The following is a 20,622-nucleotide window of genomic DNA, read 5'->3' as shown; positions in this document are numbered from 1 at the left end:
TCCAGTGCATTCACTTACGTTCTCCACTAGACTTGGTGAGAGCAGGGGTCTTGTTTGGTATCCCTAGTGCCTGGAATATTCAGGAAACAGAGAAGTGGCTTAGTGGGTATTTGTTGAGTAAATGAATGAATAAATGATTTGAAAACTTCCTTAAAACCCACAGATGTATTAGACTCCTTTCTTCCTTTTTCCCTCCCTATGCCTGTATCCATCTTTCCGACCTGATTAAAAAATAGTATTGAATATCAAGCTTCTGGAGGAGTGATTTCACTAAGAAGTGCTCGGGCCTGGTGCACTGGGAAGACCCAGAGGAATTGGGTGGAGAGGGAGGTGGGAGGGGGGATCGGGATGGCAAATACATGTAACTCCATGGCTGATTCATGTCAATGTATGACAAAACCCACTGAAATTTTGTGAAGTAATTAGCCTCCAAGTAATAAAAATAAATGAAAAAAAAAATTAAAAAAAGAAGTGATTTTTAAACTCACCTATAAAAGATCCATCTATTCACTGATATCAAATAGTTAACAACAATAAAAAGGCAAACACCTTTGACCACCTGAAAAAAATTCTTTGCAGGGAAAAATGAAAGGGAGTTGCTATCTGTATAAGATGGTATAAATCATTTAGACTTGAAGGAAATGTACCCAAAAAAGATAACCACATTTTCTGTAATGTGATTATTTTCCAACTTTCCCATTTTTGTGTGTGATATGGTTATCTGGATTTTTTTTTCTTAATTTGAAAATAAATTTCTGAAACGTGGAGCACAAGCTGACCTGATTCCTGCTAACGCCTTTCCCCAGGGGGAGCAGCTCTGGATCTGAAAGCCTGCCCTCCTAAGCCGTTTCGCTGGATCCTCGATATGACCTGGCTGAATCTTGTGGAACTGAGTAAACTTCCACAGTTTGCAGAAATTATGAACCAGGTAATAAAGGACTAGAAAAAAGTATAGATCTGTAAACCCAAACACACCTGGGTCGTTTAAATTGGGGCCTCCTGGTGACAAGCCCTTGAACCAGAGGAGCTGACACAATAATGCAGCTTTAAGACAACTGTGGCTGTTGTTCTAAGGCAACTGGTGCACACCCCAGAGTACATGTGACAATTCTGGAGACGTTTTTGATTTCCACGAACTAGAGGCAAAGGTGCTCTGGTGACTAGTGGGGAGAGGCCAGGGATGCTGCAAAACATCCTGCAATGCACAGGACAGCCCTTCACAACATAAGATTAACCTGGCCCTGAATGCTCATGGGGCCGAGGTTGAGAAACCCTGGTCTGTGGTTTTTCCTGTCCAGTCATTGAGTGTAATTGATACATGGTCCTCATTTTAGTGAATAATGTAGGAAAGCAATGGGGAAACTGAAAGGGAATAGTAATATCCAAGCTATTTGAGTCACTGGTTCTGAAGAAAAATGTAAAACAGTGTGGTTATGTTTAAAAAAGTATCTACCTGTAAAGAATGACCTTTTTACGTTATTTAATTTTAATTGCATATATTCCTGAGGGTTGCTAATTAGCTTGTTTATTTTAGATATCTCGTAATGAGAAAGGGTGGAAAAGTTGGTTTGATAAAGATGCTCCAGAGGAGGAAATCATCCCTGATGGATATAATGACTCACTGGATACCTGCCGGAAACTTTTACTTATCAGGTGAGAGCAGGTATTATCAGGCCTAGAAGCATCACTCATCATAGTGTCAAATTATAGATCCCACCTCAGTGAGTTTACTTCACTGTGTCCCAGTAGTGACTGTAATGGATGTTTATGCTTCCAAATTGAAGTTTTGGATGGCAAATAAAAATGGTGAAGGGCATATGTTAACAATGTATTAATGATAGTGCTTTTAGCAAAACATATATGGAAATGTTTACTATTCACTTTGGTCACCATTTACCACTGAGTAAATCATTTATTATTGAATTTACTTCTGTAAAAGAGCAGATCTCACAGAGTTACAAGGCAATTTTTAAGCTAAAACCAAGAAGATTGCACTATTAAAACATATAAATGGTGTTATAGCTGTTGAAATGGAAGCAAGAGTTTGAAATGGATGTTGCTGGTTTTTTTTTTTTTTTTTCTTTTTCTTCGCACTTTTCATGTTTTCTCAGTATGCAGTAGCTCAAAGAAGGCTTCTGTATTGGAAGGGGTGTGTGTGTGTGATGGGCAAAACAGGAGGGTGGAGCTGGGGAGGATGAAACCACCACAAGAATAACAAAAAGATATAGGATTATTATCTTGGAGTAGTTTTGGTCTTATCTAAGGTTACACCGCCGAGTTTTCTTAGAAAAAGTTGTTTCCTAGACATTTGCACTCTTTGAGAGTTATCAGAGCTGTCAGCAGTGGTGACCTCGGGACAGAACAATTATTTGTTTTAATAGGCTACATGTGTCTATCTTTCACCCATCCTTTGAAGATTGAATCCATGTAAAAAGAATAACACAATCTACTAACCAATAAAAAACCATAGCACTTGACTATGATCCAGAAATATCAAATGATATTTATTTAATGAGTCACAGTGTATAGAACCTGCTACAGTGTAGGCTATATGGATGGTATTAATATGAATAAATGCTTGCGAATCAAGCAGCTTCTGTCACCTTTGACACATTATCTCCCTCTGAAGACTGCAGAGCTCCCAGTGTGCAGCCGGCCAGGTCCCATCGTGTCCTGGAGCGGCCAGAGGACACCTCCTCTTGTCCCTGCTGTGTCCCTGGCCTCAGGAGCACGCCCTGATGTATTTACTCCATAAATATCTATCGAAGAGTGAATACACTCCTGTGTGTTTGTTTGAATGAGTAATTGCTTACCTGGAGTTGATAGCCTAGTTACTAGGGATAATCACTGATGTGTGTGTGTGTGTGTGTGTGTGTGTGTGTGTGTTTTAAGTAGCTAATTAAAACCTCCCTGATGGTCCAGTGGCTTAGACTCCACACTCTTATGCCTGGACCTGGGTTTGATTCCTTGGTCAGGGAACTAGATCCCATAGGCCTCAACTAAAATGATCCTGTGTGCCCCAAAAATCCCATGTGATAAGAATCCACCTGCCAATGCAGGGGACGTGGGTTCCATCCCTGATCCAGGACGATCCCACACACCATTGAGCAGCTAAGCCTATGCACCACAACTACTGAGCCTGCATGCTGCAACTGCTGAAGCTCACGGGCCTAGAGCCTGTGCTCCAGAGAGGCCACTGCAATGAGAGGCCTGAAGAGTAGCCCCTATTCGCTGCAACTCGAGAAGGAATGCATGTAGCAACAAAGACCCAGTGCATCCAAAAATAAATTTTTTAAAAAAAAGATCCCATGTGCTGCAAATAAGCCCCATCACAGCCAAATAAATATATAAATAAATAGATTTTTAAAAAACCTAACAGGAATTTATTTTTAAAAAATTCAGAATAGTCACTGCTTCTCCTGAAAATGAGACACTTGGAAGTCAACTGATTTCTAAGTTCCCTTCTAGATTGGCAACAGAACTGACTCTGCCCTGCTCCTTGCCAATGCCTGGCAGACTTGTGGACTCTGTGGGAGAAGGCGAGGGCGGGATGTTTCAAGAGAACAGCATCGAAACATGTATATCTAGGGTGAAACAGATCACCAGCCCAGGTTGGATGCATGAGACAAGTGCTCAGGCCTGGTGCACTGGGAAGACCCAGAGGGATGGGGTGGAGAGGGAGGTGGGAGGGGGTACCGGGATGGGGAATACATGTAAATCCATGGCTAATTCATTTCAATGTATGACAAAAACCACTGCAATGTTGTAAAGTAATTAGCCTCCAACAAAAAAAAAATAAAAAAAAAATAAAAAAAAACCACACGATTAAACTTGCAGTCATCCGAGGACTGAAAGTCTCACCGTCGTCTTACACATATCTGCATAAAGGAGGATTAGCTTGTTATCCTTTTGCTAACTATGTGTTATTTAAGTGCTTAGAACTAAATAGAATTTTAAAAATCTGAATTTATTTCCTCTAACTTGTTTGCATTTCTAGGTCTTGGTGCCCAGACCGTACTGTTTTTCAAGCAAGAAAGTATATTGCAGATTCTTTGGAGGAAAAGTACACAGAACCGGTTATCTTAAATCTGGAGAAAACTTGGGAAGAAAGTGATACGAGAACACCTCTGATATGTTTTCTATCCATGGGATCTGATCCCACAATTCAAATTGATGCACTGGCCAAGAAACTGAAGCTGGGTATGAACAGCAATCTATGAAATTTAGCAAAGCCTCCATGTTTTTGCTTCAGTTTTTTTCCTTTCATAATTTTATAGCCGGTTCTTATAAATATATTCATAAAACTGAGTTAGAAAAATTATTAAACTTCTTCTTTCCCCCATTTTTAGATCTCCTAGAGGGAGGGTGTAGATATCTTTGTGCAGAGAGGAACATACTCATCCATCATGTACTGATTTTTTTAAAGTTGTCATCAGTTGTCCATACCACATGGATAGCAGACTGGCAAGAATGAACATTCAACAGCAAATTTTATTGCTGTGTCTGTATAAATTTATACCAAAGCCTATTTTGTCACAAATTGAAAAAATGTAACCCTTGTAATAATGCATAGTAATTTAAGGATTCGTTCATTGATACTTTCATTCAATAACCCATGAGTATAGGCAGTGTGCTAGATTCATGGAGTACAGAGGTGAATACAACATATCTGGGAAAGACAGACATGTAAACAGGTAATAGAAGACATCGTGACAAACTGCTGCCGCAGAGGTACAGACATGCCCAATGATAAGATCCAGAGCTACCCAGATTACATGGGGTCTGGAGGAAAGCGTGATGATATTCTGAGTAGTATCTAAAAATAGATTAAAAATTAGGGGATCATGTGGGAGAGAAGGAAAGTTACTCTGGGGGAAGAAGGTAGGGTAAGGAGTTACAAACATGTAAGTGTGAGTCAACAGCGCTAAAGAAGAAGTACCTGAATGATGCAAAGCATCATGATTGAACCATTCTCTTCTAGGATGGCTATTTATAGGAGGGCAGTTTTCTCTGAATACTCTGAAAATCTGAATGTTGTTGGAACTGCCTTTTAGAATCTTCTAGGTTCAGATCTCTATACCTGTATCTTGTAGGAGCAATTCATTTATGTCTTTATAAGGATTATGAAAGTGATTGATTGTGAATCCCTAAATCTACTCTATAAAATAAAACCTATACCTGTATCTTGTAGGAGCAATTCATTTGTGTCTTTATAAGGATTATGAAAGTGATTGATTGTGAATCCCTATATCTACTCTATAAAATAAAACCTTGAATTTATTATCTAGTTAGAATAAGCATAATATAAAATTTATTTAGTGATCTTCAAGTATTTACCACATCTGCACTAAAGTTACTGTAAACTGATAGCTTATGGTAGCATGGTCTGTGTTCACTCCTCATCATCATTGTCATCACACCATTCTGTGTGCTACATGGATTCATGTTTCAATAACTACTTTCTTCTATCCAAACACTGAGACCCAATGCAAAGAGCTCCCAGGTTCTCTTGGCACATACTCATGGTTAAGTCTCATTGTTGTTGTTGTTCACTTGCTCCATTGTGTCCAACTCCTTGTGACTACAGCACACCAGGCTTCCCTGTCCTTCACGATCTCCCGGAGCTTGCTCAAAGTCATGTCCATTGAGTCAGTAATGCCATCCAACCATCTTGTCCTCTGTCGTCCCCTTTTCCCCCCGCCCTCAGTCTTTCCCAGCATCTGGGTCTTTTCCAGTGAGTCTGCTTTTCATATCAAGTGGCCAGAGTATTGGAGCTTCAGCTTCAGCATAAGTCATTCTAATCAGTTCTCAGGGTTGATTTCCTTTAGGTTTAACTGGTTGGATCTCCTTGCAGTCCAAGGGACTCTCAAGTGTCTTCTTCAACACCATAGCTCAAAAGTATCAATTCTTCAGTGTTCAGCCTTCTTTATGGTCCAACTCTCACATTCATACATAACTACTGGAAAGTCTCATTAACCACCTTTAAAGGTGGCCATTTTGTTCTAGTATTCACTGCAGCGTGCAGTCATCTGTATCAGCCTAAAAGTAGTGCTTCTCTCAAAGCTTTGTACTTTGAAAATCTCTCTGATATCTACCTCTCCGTGGATTTTTGTCCAGTTGCTTCAGTGTCCTCTCTGCATATAGATTCCTTTTTTGTCTTACCACAAAGCAATCTTCATGTGACAGAATTCATGGATTCCAGTGGCTCATGGGCTTCAATACTTCCATGTTCAGTAAGTTCAGCACTACTAGAGTTACTGAACTGAATCTACCTGCCTTCCGGGTAGTAAAGCTAATTTACTGACCCAAATTGTGGTGAAGGAAAGTACAGTGTTTACGCATGCATGCATGTGTGCTAAGTCGCTTCAGTCGTGTCCAATTCTATGTGACCCTATCCAACTCTTTGTAACCCTGCCATGCTCTTCTGTCCATAGAATTTTCCAGGCAAGAATACTGGAGTGGGTGGCCATGCCCTCCTTTAGGGGATCTTCCCAACTCAGGGACTGAACCTGCATCTCTTACATCTTCTGCACTGTCAGTCAGGTTCTTTACCACTAGCACCACCTGGAAAGCCCACAGTGTTTGTTGCAGGTACCATATAATCTGCAGAATAGGCAGTTCATGCTCAAAAGACTTTGAGGAATGTATTTTTAAAAACAGCATTTGGAGTGAAATTGCAGGGTGCATGACTTTCTTCTGATTGGTTGATAGTGAAGTAAAAGGGTAGCATTTCAGGAATCTTAATCATCAGCCTTTTGGTTCCAGCCAGTCTAGGGTCTCCATACTTGTGGACTACATGTAGTCATACACCCTCCATCTGGGCAAGGGTCTTAGCTTGTTCCTAACGTCTCAAAGATAGTCATCAGACTGTTATATATATATTCCTTGAGGAGGAACTAAGACTGTTTTGTTTTTTGGCTTTATCATGTGCATGTGGGATCTTAGTTCCCCAACCAGGGATCGACCCCATGCCCTCTGCAGTGGGAGTCTCAACCATTGGACCGCTGGAGGAAGACCTGAGGAGAAGTTAGGATTGTTGTTGAAGCTATCATTACTTTTCTTTCTCAACTGCTCTTCCTTTGTTTCTGTATTCCCTCACTTCCCTAATTAGTAACTGCTTGAGTTTGCCTTTTGGAAATATCAATAACCTCAGATATGCAGATGACACCACCCTTATGGCAGAGAGTGAAGAGGAACTAAAGAGCGTCTTGATGAAAGTGAAAGAGGAGAGTGAAAAAGTTGGCTTAAAGCTCAACATTCAGAAAACTAAGATCATGGCATCTGGTCCTGTCACCTCATGGGAAATAGATGGGGAGACAGTGGAAACAGTGTCAGACGGGGCTCCAAAATCACTGTGGATGGTGACTGCAGCCATGAAATTAAAAGACGCTTACTCCTTGAAAGGAAAGTTATGACCAACCTAGATAGCATATTAAAAAGCAGCGACATTACTTTGCCAACAAAGGTCCGTCTAGTCAAGGCTATGGTTTTTCCAGTGGTCATGTATGGATTTGAGAGTTGGACTGTGAAGAAAGCTGAGCGCCGAAAAATTGATGCTTTTAAACTATGGTGTTGGAGAAGACTCTTGAGAGTCCCTTGGACTGCAGGGAGATCCAACCAGTCCATCCTAAAGCAGATCAGTCCTGGGTGCTCATTGGAAGGACTGAGGCTGAAGCTGAAACTCCAATACTTTGGCCACCTCATGCGAAGAGTTGACTCATTGGAAAAGACCCTGATGCTGGGACGGATTGGGGGCAGGAGGAGAAGAGGACGACAGAGGATGAGATGGCTGGATGGCATCACTGACTCGATGGGCATGAGTTTGAGTAAACTCCAGGAGTTTGTGATGGACAGGGAGGCCTGGCGTGCTGTGATTCATGGAGTCGCAAGGAGTCAGACACGACTGAGCAATTGAACAGAACTGAACTGAACTGAGTCTGCGTTTTGGAACCCAGGGAAGGCCTAAGAGACTAAAGCATTTTTCTACAAACAAGAAATGGGGAACACAGAGGGGCTTTTGTACCTTGGATGGCCCCATTTGGTTTCACCCAGGCAAACTCCTCTTACTCTCTTGGTCCCAGGTCCAAATACCCAAGGAAGAAGCTCATTGGTTTTGCTTTGATCATGTGATCCTTTCTGGGCCAATCAATGAACTGTTGCTGTGTAAATGGGTTCATAGCAAGAACCACATATATGGAGCCTAGCATTGGGGCATGTCTTAGAAGGGGATACTCTTCCTAGAAGAAGGGCAATTCCCACTCAAGTTACCATTTCAAATTTACCTCAAAACAATGCTGTTGTCTAGGACATTGGTGTAAGAACAGAAATAAGAAAATAATTCAATTTGTCTCCTTTGGGAGAGATTATAACTTTAAATAAGTACATAAGGCCAGAACAGTGCTACCACCTAGTATTATTGCATAGTATCATACTGCTTTACTTGGCAATTTGGTGATTCCATTTCTTGGTACTTCTTTAATTTTTCCAGCAATTGTTCAACCTTCTATTGGTTGCTTTGTTAGGAAACACGTTAGATTTAATTTAACATGGAAGGAACCAATGATGTTTATAAAAAACCCTTTGTTCATGTTTTTAAGGAATGTTAGGAAGCATCATTCTGTTCATTGATTTGGGTTAAAAACTCCCCAAATAGCTGTAAAATGAAACTATTATGTAGACAGAATGACATATTACTCTAGTCTCAACTAGAGGTGTTTTATTTGAATAACAGATAATCATAAAATGCTCAAGGTACACACAATTCTGAAAAATCCTGGGATTCAAGTGCCTCGTTTTACAGCTGAGAAAACTAAGGTCTGGAGATACGGCCAGAGAACTAGTTGGTTGCAAATAATTCCGGACTTAATCTCAGGGCTCCCAAATCCTTTGTCAGTGTTCTTTCTTTCATCCCCTCTCACTGCCTTTAGTGGATGAATTAGCAAGTTACCTGACAGCAACTTTAGGGATGGGAACAAATCAAATAGGTTTTCATAGAAAAAAAAAAAGAAGGAAAACTTCTCACTATGGAACCTGTCAGGCTCTCTGTTGAGAAATTCAGAGAAGATAAATTCTGCACAAAAGCACTGGGTGCCTGGGAAAGAAGCAGTAAACCCATTTTTCTCATGGGTTTAGCATGAGAAAAATCCTACTAGGAGCTTGGGTGAAGGAGAGGAAGAATGGATTTGAAAATAGAATCCAAGCATGAATGAAAGAGGACAAACAAAATATAAACTCACAAATAAAAATGGGGCTTCCCTGGCGGCTCCGTGGTGAAGAATCTGCCCGCAGTGCAGGAGACACATGAGATGAGAGTTCAATCCCTGAATCGGTAAGACCCCTGGAGGAGGGCATGGTAACCCATTCCAGTATTCTTGCCTGGAGAATCCCATGGACAGAGGCGCCGGGTGGGCTATAGTCCGTAGGGTCACAAAGAGTCAGACTCAACTGAAGTGACTGAACATGCAAGCAAACAAAAATAGGAATGAGAAAATGAGCAAAAGTATATACAAATGAAAAAAGTAATAAGATAATAATATGTAGTTATGGTAAAAAAAAAAAGGTTTAAAAATCTCATTAAAGTAGAAAAAGAAAATTTATGAAAGTTTCTTGGAAAAAGTTGAAAAACCTGAATGGACCAATAATTAAGTTGAGGAAAATTAGAAGTTTTAAAATTATTACCTCAGCGAAGACTCTGAACTTGAATGATTTTTTGGTAGGTCCTTTAAAACTTTGCTATATTCCTTTTCACAACATAGGAAAATAGGATGCATTTTCCTCTGTATGTTAAGGGAATAGCATTATCTTGATATAAAAAACAGACCAAGATAGTTACTGTATCAAAGAAAGAAAACCACAGATTGATCCTACTTATTAATGTAAATGTAAGAGTGTTGGAGAAGACTCTTGAGAGTCCCTTGGACTGCAGGGAGATCCAACCAGTTCATCCTAAAGGAGGTCAGTCCTGGGTGTTCATTGGAAGGGCTGAATCTGAAACTCCAATACTTTGGCCACCTCATGCGAAGAGTTTACTCGTTGGAAAAGACGCTGGTGCTTGGAGGGGTGGGGGCAGGAAGAGAAGGGGATGACAGAGTATGAGATGGCTGGATGGCATCACTGACTCGATGGGCATGAGTTTGAGTAAACTCTGGGAGTTTGTGATGGACCCGAGGCCTGGTGTGCTGCAATTCATGGGGTTGCAAAGAGTTGGACACGACTGAGAGACTGAACGGACTGAAGGACCTTAATCTAAGTGCAAACAGGAAGAATTCAGCATAATATTTAAAAAATGCAAAAAATAGCAACATGCCTTGATCAAGTAGGATGCATGGGCAAATCTGAGAAATAGTATTAAGAAATCTCATCACAACAAGTGAAAGACTTTTTCCTTACACTGTCATATTATTACCCTGATAATTGCTAAAAAGGCATTTTATAAAAATTCAGCATTTGTATTTGGCTTTGAAAAATGGAAACAGAAGAATATTGTATCAATATGATAGTGAATATGAACTTCAAACAGCTTCATGCTTTCTGGTGAACAACTAGAGACATGATGCCCATTAAAGTCAGGAACAAGATAAAGATGTCTGCTATCACCACTCTCATTTAGTATTACTGTGGAGGATATAGCTAATGTTTTGTAAGAATCATAAATAAAAGATATAACTACTGGAAAAGAGGGACAAAAGCCATCATTATTCTCAGATAGTATAATTGTCTAACTAAAGAACACAAATGAATCAACTGAAAAGCTATTAGATTTAACAGGGTATTTTAGTAAGGTGGCTGGTCACAAAAATAAATATATTTTAAAAAATCAATGAAACATTCTTCTAAAATAAAATGTAAAAATCCCATTCAGTATCTCAATAAAAATAAAACTGAGAAATAATCTTTAGAATACCTATTAGAAGAAAACTATAAAACTTTCTTAAAGACATGAGAGTAGGATAGATTAAATGGAGAGTTAAAGCATATTCCCATTATAAAGATTCAATATTGTAAAGATGTCAATAGTCTCTAAATTAATCTATAAATTGAACGCAAGTCTAATTGAAATTCCAACATCATTTTTCCCCTAATTGGATAGTAGAGGGATCTTGGATCATCTAGAGTAATAAATGGACAGCAATAGCCAAGACAGCTTGAAAAGGAAAAAGAATAATGTGGAGAACAAGCCCAATCAGATTTCTAAACTTTATCAAATTGCAATAATTTAATCAGTGAGGAACTGGCTCAGAGTAGATAAACAGATCAATAGAGCAAAATGAAAGGCCCCAAATTAGACTCTAGTATATACAATAGCTTAGCCTTTGATGAGGTTCACATTTTAAATCAGTGGAAGAAAAATGGGTTAGTCAATAAACAGTGTTGCCATAGCAGGTTAACTTTAGAAGAAAGCAAGAATTTTACCTCAGATTAAACTCTAAAGTACATTCTAGGTTGATTAAGGTTTTAAAAGGTTTTAAAAACTATAGAATATATTGATACTACTGGAGTGGCTAAGATTTCTTTAACCATAATACCAGAATCCAAAACCAGAGGAAAAGAAGTTTGGATGAAGTTTTAAAACTTTGGTGTGTCAAAAGTGCCACAAATAAAATTAAAACACAAATTGCTGTTGAATCCAAAGTCATGTGCCTGATGCACAGTGAGGCCAAACAAACTGAAAGGTCAGAGTTTGGAGCAGAGAAAGGTTAATTGCAAGGACCAAACAAGGAGTATGGGTGGCTTATGTTCAAAAGACCCAAACTTCCTGATGGTTTTCAGAGAAGAGTTTTTAAAGGCAAAATTTGGGGTGAGGGCTGCAGGATGTAGGACTTTCTTCGGATTGGTTGGTGGTGAGGTAACAGGGTGATGCTCCAGGAACAATGTGTTCAGCCTGAAGTTAGCATCCTCTGCTTAGGTGGGGGTAATAGTTCCTGTAAGAAAAACTCCAAGATATATCGTTATGTATATCCCTTTAGGAGGAAATATGACTCTGTATCTCTGAGCTATAATTTATTATTTTTGGCTTCTCTGGACCTTTGTTGCTGTATGTGGGCTGTCTCTAGTTATGGCGAGTGAGGGTTACTCTCTACTTGCAATGCACTGGCTTCTCATTGTCATGGCTTCTCTTGTTGCAGAGCGTGGGCTCTAGGGTGTGCAGACTTCAGCAGTCGCAGCATACAGGCTCAGTAGTTGTGGCGCTACAGGCTTACCTGCCCTGCAGCATGTGGGTTCTTCCCAGATCAGGGATTGAATCCATGTCCCCAGCATTAGCAGGCAGATTGTTAACCATTGGACCACTAGGGAAGTCCTGCACTGTTTCAGACTGCTTTTCTTTTGTTTCTGCATTTCCTCACTCCCCAAATCAGTAACTGTTTGAATTTGCACTTTGGAACTCAGGGAAGGTCTGGAAGACTGAAGCCTTTTTCTTACAGACAAGAAGTGGGTGACTAGGAGAGACTTTTGTATCTGGGAGGGCTCCACAGGGTGCTGCCCAGTTTCCAAAGAAAAGGTGGAAGTGTGGGTTGGGAATTGCAACATTCTATTTCAGCTGGAGACACTGGCAGTCCTTTTTCATATACACCATGAATCTTTAAAATGTTTGAGTGCTTTTCCCCAACTATTCTTCACATACAAATTTATCATAAAAACAAACTGAGAGATGCACATTAAGATTCATTTACAAGGATGTTAAGTCTAGTGCTATTTATAATATTAAAAAATTAGAAATGTCTCAAATATACAAAAGGACAGTGGCTAACTTGACAAGAATGCATTAACATGATGGAACATTGTGCTACCATTAAAAACTGTGTATCAGTAATGTTTAATGACAATAAAATACAACATACTGTTGAGAAGTAGATATATAAAATGACATATATTTGTATTATTGTACATATATATATAATTTTTAATATAGATAGGTCTGTAATCTCTTATTCAAAGCCCTTGCAGTCAGATACACTGCAGAAATTAGAATTGTCCAGCTTTCAGAAAGGTAATATTTCATGTATTATATAATACATTGCAGATGAAAGTATTAATATTTATAAAGATAGGGATAAATAAAGACTATAAATAGGCTCATATCCATTCAGGTCAGCTTTTACCACCAAAGTGATTTTGTGGCAAAGCTGTCAGTTTTCAGAGTGCTTTGAATTTTGAAATGAGGGTAAGTGATTGTGGATTGTGCACTGAGAAGATTAGAATGTAGATCTCTCTGGAAGGATATTGGTGATTTTTGTTTTCTTCTTTGTAGTCTCCTGTATTTTACAATGCTTTCACTATAAACATATATTGTTTAATTTGATTTTTAAAAAACTTTAGAAAGAAAGAGGAGATGTGAAAGACACTCAAGTCCAATTTTGGGAAGAAATAGAAAAGCAGTTGAAATCTTACTAAAAGTCTTTCAAATGTAACCAAGCAGCAAAAAAAAAAGGGGAAAAAAAAGTCCGCAAACCAGAAAACCAAAACATCCCATACCACCAAAGGACAATTATGCTGCAATACCTGCAAAAACAATTTCTGCAACATCCTCTGCATCCTTCCTCCTCTTGGCAGTCCCCATCATGATGTCCTGGCAGCTTTCCCCACTCTCTCTGGAAATTCAGTCTGCACTGCCTCTTCTCTCACTGGTCTTTGTCTTTTGAACTTCCTCAAGTGCAAAGCTTCCTCACTATTCCAGTGTCAATCAATCTAGTTTTTCCAGCCTATTCAGAAATTTATCAAATATTTATCAACCTGTTTTAAAAATGAAGAGAGATTGCAGATCAATAATTGAAGCTTCCACTTTAAGAAACCAAGGAAAGAAGAGCAAACTAAACCCAAGGCAATCAAAAGGAAGGAAATAGTAAATATTTGAATGAAAAAAATGCAAGAGAGGATTAAAAAACAACAGAGAATCAATCAACCAAGTGTATCTTCTTTGAAAAGATCAACAAAATTGACAAACTTTTGTCCTAACCAACCAAGAATAAAGGAGAGAAGACTTAAGATAATTAAAATCAGGAATGAAAGAGGGATGTCAATGAAAATAATCAATGAACAAACTATAATAGGAATCGAAAAGAATTTTATTTGAGCCAAATTGAGGACTGGCAGCTCTCAGACAAGTCAGAGGAGCTGCTCCAGAGAAGCATCGGTTTCAGCATAGTTTCATATCTTGTCAGAACAAAGAACATCAAACAAGTCAGGATACATTCCTTCAAGGTTTCAAGAAAAACAGGTTAGCAAGTACACAGCAAGTCAGTATACCTCGACACCTGGAAAGGGAACCTCATCATTGAAAAAGTACTGGCACTGACATCTCAGGAAGGGGGAAGAATTTATAAAATTTTTATTTTTATTTTTAACACATTCTTTAATTCTGGTCAATGTACCCTTTTCTCTGACAGTTAGAGCTGATGTACAATGTATGTTTGATAGGCCACAAACAGGCTGTTTTAGTTAGCATAAAGTTCAAGTAAACTCATGTATAAGTCAAAATGACTTTCCCATATCTCAATATGTGAAAATTTCTTTTATCAGAGGACATCGCTATTGACTTGAAAAAATAGAAAAGATCATACAGAATACTATGAACAATTATGCCAACAAATTAGATAACCCAGATGAAATGGGCAAATTATCAGAAAGAGAAAACTACTGAAACTGACTAAGGAAGAAATAGAAAACCGGAATAGAGCTTTAAAAAGTAAAAAGACTGATTTGTAGGAAATCCAGGACTAGATGCCTTCACATTCTACCAAATGTTTAATGAATAACACCAGTTCTTTCCAAAGAATAAAAGAGGAGAGATTACTTCCCAACTCATTCTATGAGACCATATTACTACCAAATCTAGACAAAGACAGTAGAAGGAAACCAATATCCTGCTGAATATAAAAGCAAAAGTTCTCAACAAAACGCTATTGAATTCAGCACCACATAATATGAATTCTACACCATGACCAAGTGGATTTACCCCAAGAATGCAAGGTTGGTTGAACATATGAAAATTAATCAATGTAATACCCCATATTAACAGAATAAAGAACAAAAATCACATGGTTATCCAATAGTTGCAGAAAAAGCATTGAAAAAAATTCAGCATTCTTTCATGATGAAAGCCCTCAACAAACTAGGAATAAAAGGGAACTTCTTCAACCTGATGAGGGGGCACCTATAGAAACCCACAGCTAACATTATACTTAATGCTAAAAGATGGGATATTTTCCTAAAAACATCAGGAGCAAGAGAGGAATGTCTACTTGCACTTCTGCTCAGCACTGTATTGGAAGTTTTAGTCAGACCAAAAGAAGAAATAATGGCATTCACACTGGAAAAGAAGTAAAACCACTTCAGTTTGAAGATGACATGAGGGAGGAGGCCCACACAGTTGGAGAAGAGTGAATAAATTGTGGTGGGATCCTAAGAAGTGTGTGTTTGTGTGTGTGTGTGTGTGTGTGTGTGTGTGTGTGTGTGTGTGTGTGTGTAGATTGCGGGATCAATGGGACCCATTTGTGTAGGGTCACAGAGGTCAGAATTTGAATTGGATTCTGGATTTTGCACAGAATGAAATGAGAAGCCATCGGATGTTTCTGAGCAGAGGGTGGACATAATCTGATTCAGGACTCAGTCAAATACCCTGTCTGCTGTGGGAAGAATAGCTGGTAGGGGAAAGAGTGGAAGAGAGGTCACCAGTTAGTAGGCTCCTGCAAGAATACAGGCATGAGGTGATGGACTAGGGGAATGAGAGTGTAGGCATCCAGAAGGGGTCACATTCAGACTCTGGGTTTGCTTTGAAGGGATGCCTTTAAGTATCTTCTTGACCTCTTACACAGGTCGAGATAAGAAACTCAGGCTACCCCTGAACAAAAACCAGTTCTTCCTTTAAACAGTGTATCTCAGAAGAGTTGGAAGGGCAGAGGAGATAGATGATGGCTCACGCTCGTATGTTAATACTTACTGTCCGTATCACACCTTCCTCCATTGACCTACCTAACATTTGTAGGTTCTTCCAAAACAAGAGAGACTGCGTGTCTCTTTGTACAATTCAGAGGCTCCTCCCATTCCAGTTCCACCTTCCCTTTCTTCTTTTATAGGGTTTGTGGGCTCTTCTCAGATGCCCTGGGAACAATGCCTAGTTCCCCTTGAGCAGGAGAGATTCATGAGGGCTTTGTTGGGAGAATCCAGCTATGGTCAGTGACCTATGGACAGTTGCAGTGCCTAGTTCTTCAAGCAGTGCTCTGCCAATCCTCTCTCAGAGACACACTGCTGAGTTTCACCTTGTGACCCTGAGTCCACAAATAATTCTAATGCTACACTCTACCAGCACTCATGGAATCTCTGGCCATTAACCCCATGGTGCTGTGTTTTAAATGGTGTGCCCTGGCAGCTTCTTCCCTGGTTCCTGACATACTTCTGTTTCCAGCCTATGAATTTCTCTCATTCCCTATAGCTTCTACCAGCAGTTTCCAAGTCAGCCTCATTGTTTGCCCAACCACAGCAGCCCATCTTTCTGAGGATTCAGGCTGATCCAGTAGAGTAAGTCAAAAGCATGCATTGCTTCATAGAGTCTCCACTGACTTCCTTCCCCAGTGCCTCTAGAGATCTAGAGATCATGCCTCTAAAATTAAAGAAGACCTGGATCCACAGAAGCTTACTTCAAAGTTAATTTCTAATTCCAGTTTCCCAAGTATGATTCAGAGACTTCTAGTTTAGTGAATTCATATGACAGGCACAAGTGTGGTTCTCCACCTAGGACATCAAATTCACTAATGAGCCTGAATAGTGTATATTCTGCTGAATTATTATCACATCTCTAATCTTGGAGTGGTTTCCACTTTTTCTTCAGGCTCCCCTTTCTCAGTTCCAAGAGGATTTGATCCTGAGGAGCAGTTACCCCTGAATATAGTCCTCTTGCGGATGAATTGCTACGAGTTCCATCTCAGAAAATGGACAAATAGGCAAACAAAACCCGAACAGATAGACAAAACACTGCAAGCTTGACATCACAAAAGAATAAAAAGATTGGTATCCAATCTTTACTGAAACATCTGCTAAAACACCAAAAAATTATTCTAGTCAAAACATAGAGCAAAACTAAAAAATCCTCTTTCCTTCTAAATACCTGTGATAGCATTGCAGCTGCCTGTCCCCATCAGTCTGTCTGCTCATTATCTCCAGAGACCCCAGAACTCTTTAAAAGCTCCACCTCATGCCTTTTGTCTCTCTCTTGTCCCTCCGGGCTGCTCCACTCCTTTCTCTCATCAACACAACCAAAAGCCAGACTTATTTGAATAACAGAATTTCCTTAGAAGCCATAGAGGGAGGGAGGCTATGACAATTCAGAAATCAATTTTTCATCCCAATCCTGTTATAAAATTTACATTTTATCACAGTGATCCTCTGTGTTACAGAATGCAGAACTATCTCAATGGGGCAAGGACAAGAAGTACATGCTCGAAAGCTGATTCAGATGTCAATGCAGCAGGTATGTAGCAATGGAAACTACTCTTCATGTAACTTTCTTGATAGGATTCCTCTGGCCATCTGGTCTACCTAGCACCACCTCCATGATGGGTAGAGTGTTATTCCTGTGGTGCTCAATTTTCCATTTTCATTTACGCATATAGAGTAAACTTTGATTACTTAAGGATTTTGAACCTCCAGCTAGTTGGTTTCTGACACCCCCACAAAATACTTGTTCCATTTTCTAGAGCATATGCTCCATTTATATTTTCACTAAATATTTTTTGGTAATTTGGCAGACTCACTTTCTAGTTCATAAAGAATGCAGCTCTAGCAGTCTTGGAATGTCATGATCAATATTAATAGATAGTGCTTAAGAAGTGACAGATTGAGAGAGTCAAATTTCAATTTTCGGTTAAAGTGAGCCTTTCATTTTTCATTAGTGGGTAGTTTCAGGCAAATAAGAAATATTTGAGGGTGTTATGTTTAAATATTGATAACAGTTTTTACTGAAAATTGCAAGCTGAATGGAATATTGAGAAATATTTTTCATCACACCTAATAAATACACAGGACATTAATTTTCTAGAAAAGCTTGGTTGATAGCAGTTTCAGCAGCAATAAGAAATTGCACCATTTATAAAAATAAAATAAGATCTTGGTTTATTTTTAAGCTTTTGATCTCATAATGTCTCTATCAACTTTTCCCTGGGAATTAATGACTGGAGAGGGTTAATGGGCTAAAACTCTGCTTGGGTCATCAAGTTTTCAGGCTCACCATTAATTCTCAAGTGCCCTAAGCCTTAATCTTTATCAGTTAATTAAATTCAATAATATATGGTATTTAATTTATATATACCAAAGTGATTATATATAATTATTTTTACTCAGATAAAATTATTCACTCTGTTGAATGATCTGACTGTTTGACTTTGGGCCTTAAATAATTTCTTTAGTTTCCATCAGTGAGAAGCTTTTAAATTTGAATACAGCGTTCACATTAACTTTCTTTGGGATATTAGTTTTTTTTTTTTAATAACTTTTGTGTTCTGTGTCTCAAGGTGGGATAAATATTGATAATATTGGCATTATAAAAAAAAAACAGAACTTCCCTGGCTGTCTAATGGTTAAGATTCCGAGCTTCCAATGCAGAGGGTGTGTGTTCGATCCCTGGTTGGGGAACTAAGATCCCACATGCCATGTGGCATAGGCAAAAACAAAACAAAACAAATAACAACAATAATACCAACAATAAGCATGAACAGGTATAACCACATTGTCACTTGAAAGATTTAGGATAAAGCTGACATTGTGGAATTCAGAGCAGGGAATCAGAGAGTAACTGGATCCACAAGGACCCAGAGTTCTGACCATGAAGTTCATCTTCTTGACGGTCTGGTTGTCTAGACCAAAAAGTCCCCTTTGCTATTTAAGCCAATCTGAGTTGTATTTTCTCTTGCAGTATAAGGCATAATATATATGCCTTACCACTTGTATACTGAGCTCAATAACTTGTAGCTGTATTTATTTGATCTTGTTGCATAAAGTATATCAAAGCATCAGCTGGCTAGTAAACTATGTTCTTATAGAACTGTGATGGTTATGTGACATATTGTTAAGGTTTTGTCAATATTTAGATAGTGCTTAATAAACTTTGTGGTTTCAGGAATGTCTGGGAGGAGTGCTGACAAAGAATAAGATTTAGTACTGGGGTGGGAGGCAGGAGGGAGGTTCAAGAGGGAGGGGGCATATGTATACCTGTGGCTGATACATGTCAATGGATGGCAGAGACCAACACAAAGTTGTCAAGCAATTATCCTTCCATTAAAAATAAATAAATTTTAAAAAAGGATTTAGTATTATGGTAGCAGGCATGCTCAGTCACTCAGTTGTGTCCAACTCTGCCACCCCACGGACTGTAGCCCACCAGGCTCCTCTGTAGATAGGATTTTCTAGGCAAGAATACTGGTAGCAAATGTCACCAAATGTATTGCCTCTGGTGAAGTAAAATTTGTATTTCAAGGCAGCAGAAGAAAACTGTAGCGTAAAATTGGCTCTCTCTGCTCGTCTGGGCCTCCTGCATTCCCTCTGCAGTGTGTGTCTGCGTTATGCATCAACCAGACCTCCTCAGGGGTGGGAATGCCCGCTCCAACGCAAAGATCAGGTTGTTTTCCCCCCATTTCTTTGACACTAACCACGTAGCTTCTTAAAGATTAGCATGGTGACTTGTTGCTGTCTTTGTAGATGCTTACCTGGACTGTGTATCTTTGGTGAACTTCATGTGAAACGTCAGCATGTCATTTTGATGTATGATCCTTTGTCTTGAAAATGTGTATGACTGTGCCTTTGACTTCTAATAGGTGGGACAGTCAGAGCCTCTGAGTCTGTCTCCCAGGCTATAATCCTCAGTTTGGCTCTAATAAAATTCTCTGTTTTCTTCCTAACTTGACTGTTGATGAATTTTCATCAACTCCTCCAACTTTCATGAGGTTATGTGCATCTCTTAGTGACAATGGATGGCTTGGCTTTGGCGTGAGTCCCTTCTGATTTACCTTAGGCGGGACAAGTTACAAATTCCAAAATACCCATTCCCACCATTAGATGGTGCACACACTGTACTTAATAAAGTCTGACTCCGTTTTAACTTCTGTTCCCTTCTGAACCAGGGGTGACAGAGTAACATTCATTTTGAAATCGCTTGATTCCAAGTAACCAGCTTTACCAGAAGCAGGAAGAAAAAAATGTTTGTATTGACATATAATAATTCTATTAACATATATGTGCTTAAAACAGAGTATTCCCTTGCCCTGAGCAAAAGTTTAAAAAATATTTGTGTGTACACTTTGTTTTATTAAAATCATAGAAAAATGTTATGAGGAATTAACATGAAGTCATTTTGAATACAGGGTGGCTGGGTATTGCTGCAGAATTGTCACCTTGGCCTGGAATTCATGGAAGAGTTGCTGGAGACATTAACCATCACAGAGACCATCGATGATACTTTCCGAGTGTGGATAACTACCGAGCCGCACGTTCGTTTTCCCATTACATTGCTTCAGGTTTGTTACCATGAGATCAGTGTCTTTTCCTTGAGAGTTATACAAAGGAAGATGACACTTCTGTCATTACTGAAAGATGGCAAACGTAACAGGCTTTTTTGGGGCAAGTCCGCATTGTAAA

The 20,622-nt window shown here is 39.2% G+C and overlaps 1 protein-coding gene across 1 annotated transcript in view; it reads left to right on the top strand.

Moving 5' to 3' along the window:
• The window catches only part of DNAH8 (dynein axonemal heavy chain 8), a 341,076-nt gene that overhangs the window by 255,543 nt on the left and 64,911 nt on the right, over window positions 1-20,622 (top strand). The window contains exons 81-85 of the mRNA XM_070456508.1: window positions 807-928; window positions 1,535-1,653; window positions 3,998-4,200; window positions 17,391-17,464; window positions 20,349-20,501. Of these exons, the coding sequence (XP_070312609.1) occupies window positions 807-928; window positions 1,535-1,653; window positions 3,998-4,200; window positions 17,391-17,464; window positions 20,349-20,501 (671 nt within the window). The remainder of the gene's footprint in view (window positions 1-806; window positions 929-1,534; window positions 1,654-3,997; window positions 4,201-17,390; window positions 17,465-20,348; window positions 20,502-20,622) is intronic.

Source organism: Odocoileus virginianus, chromosome 27 (genome assembly GCF_023699985.2).
Source record: "Odocoileus virginianus isolate 20LAN1187 ecotype Illinois chromosome 27, Ovbor_1.2, whole genome shotgun sequence".
Taxonomy (NCBI): Eukaryota; Metazoa; Chordata; class Mammalia; order Artiodactyla; family Cervidae; genus Odocoileus; species Odocoileus virginianus.
This window is presented reverse-complemented; position numbering and strand designations above follow the sequence as displayed.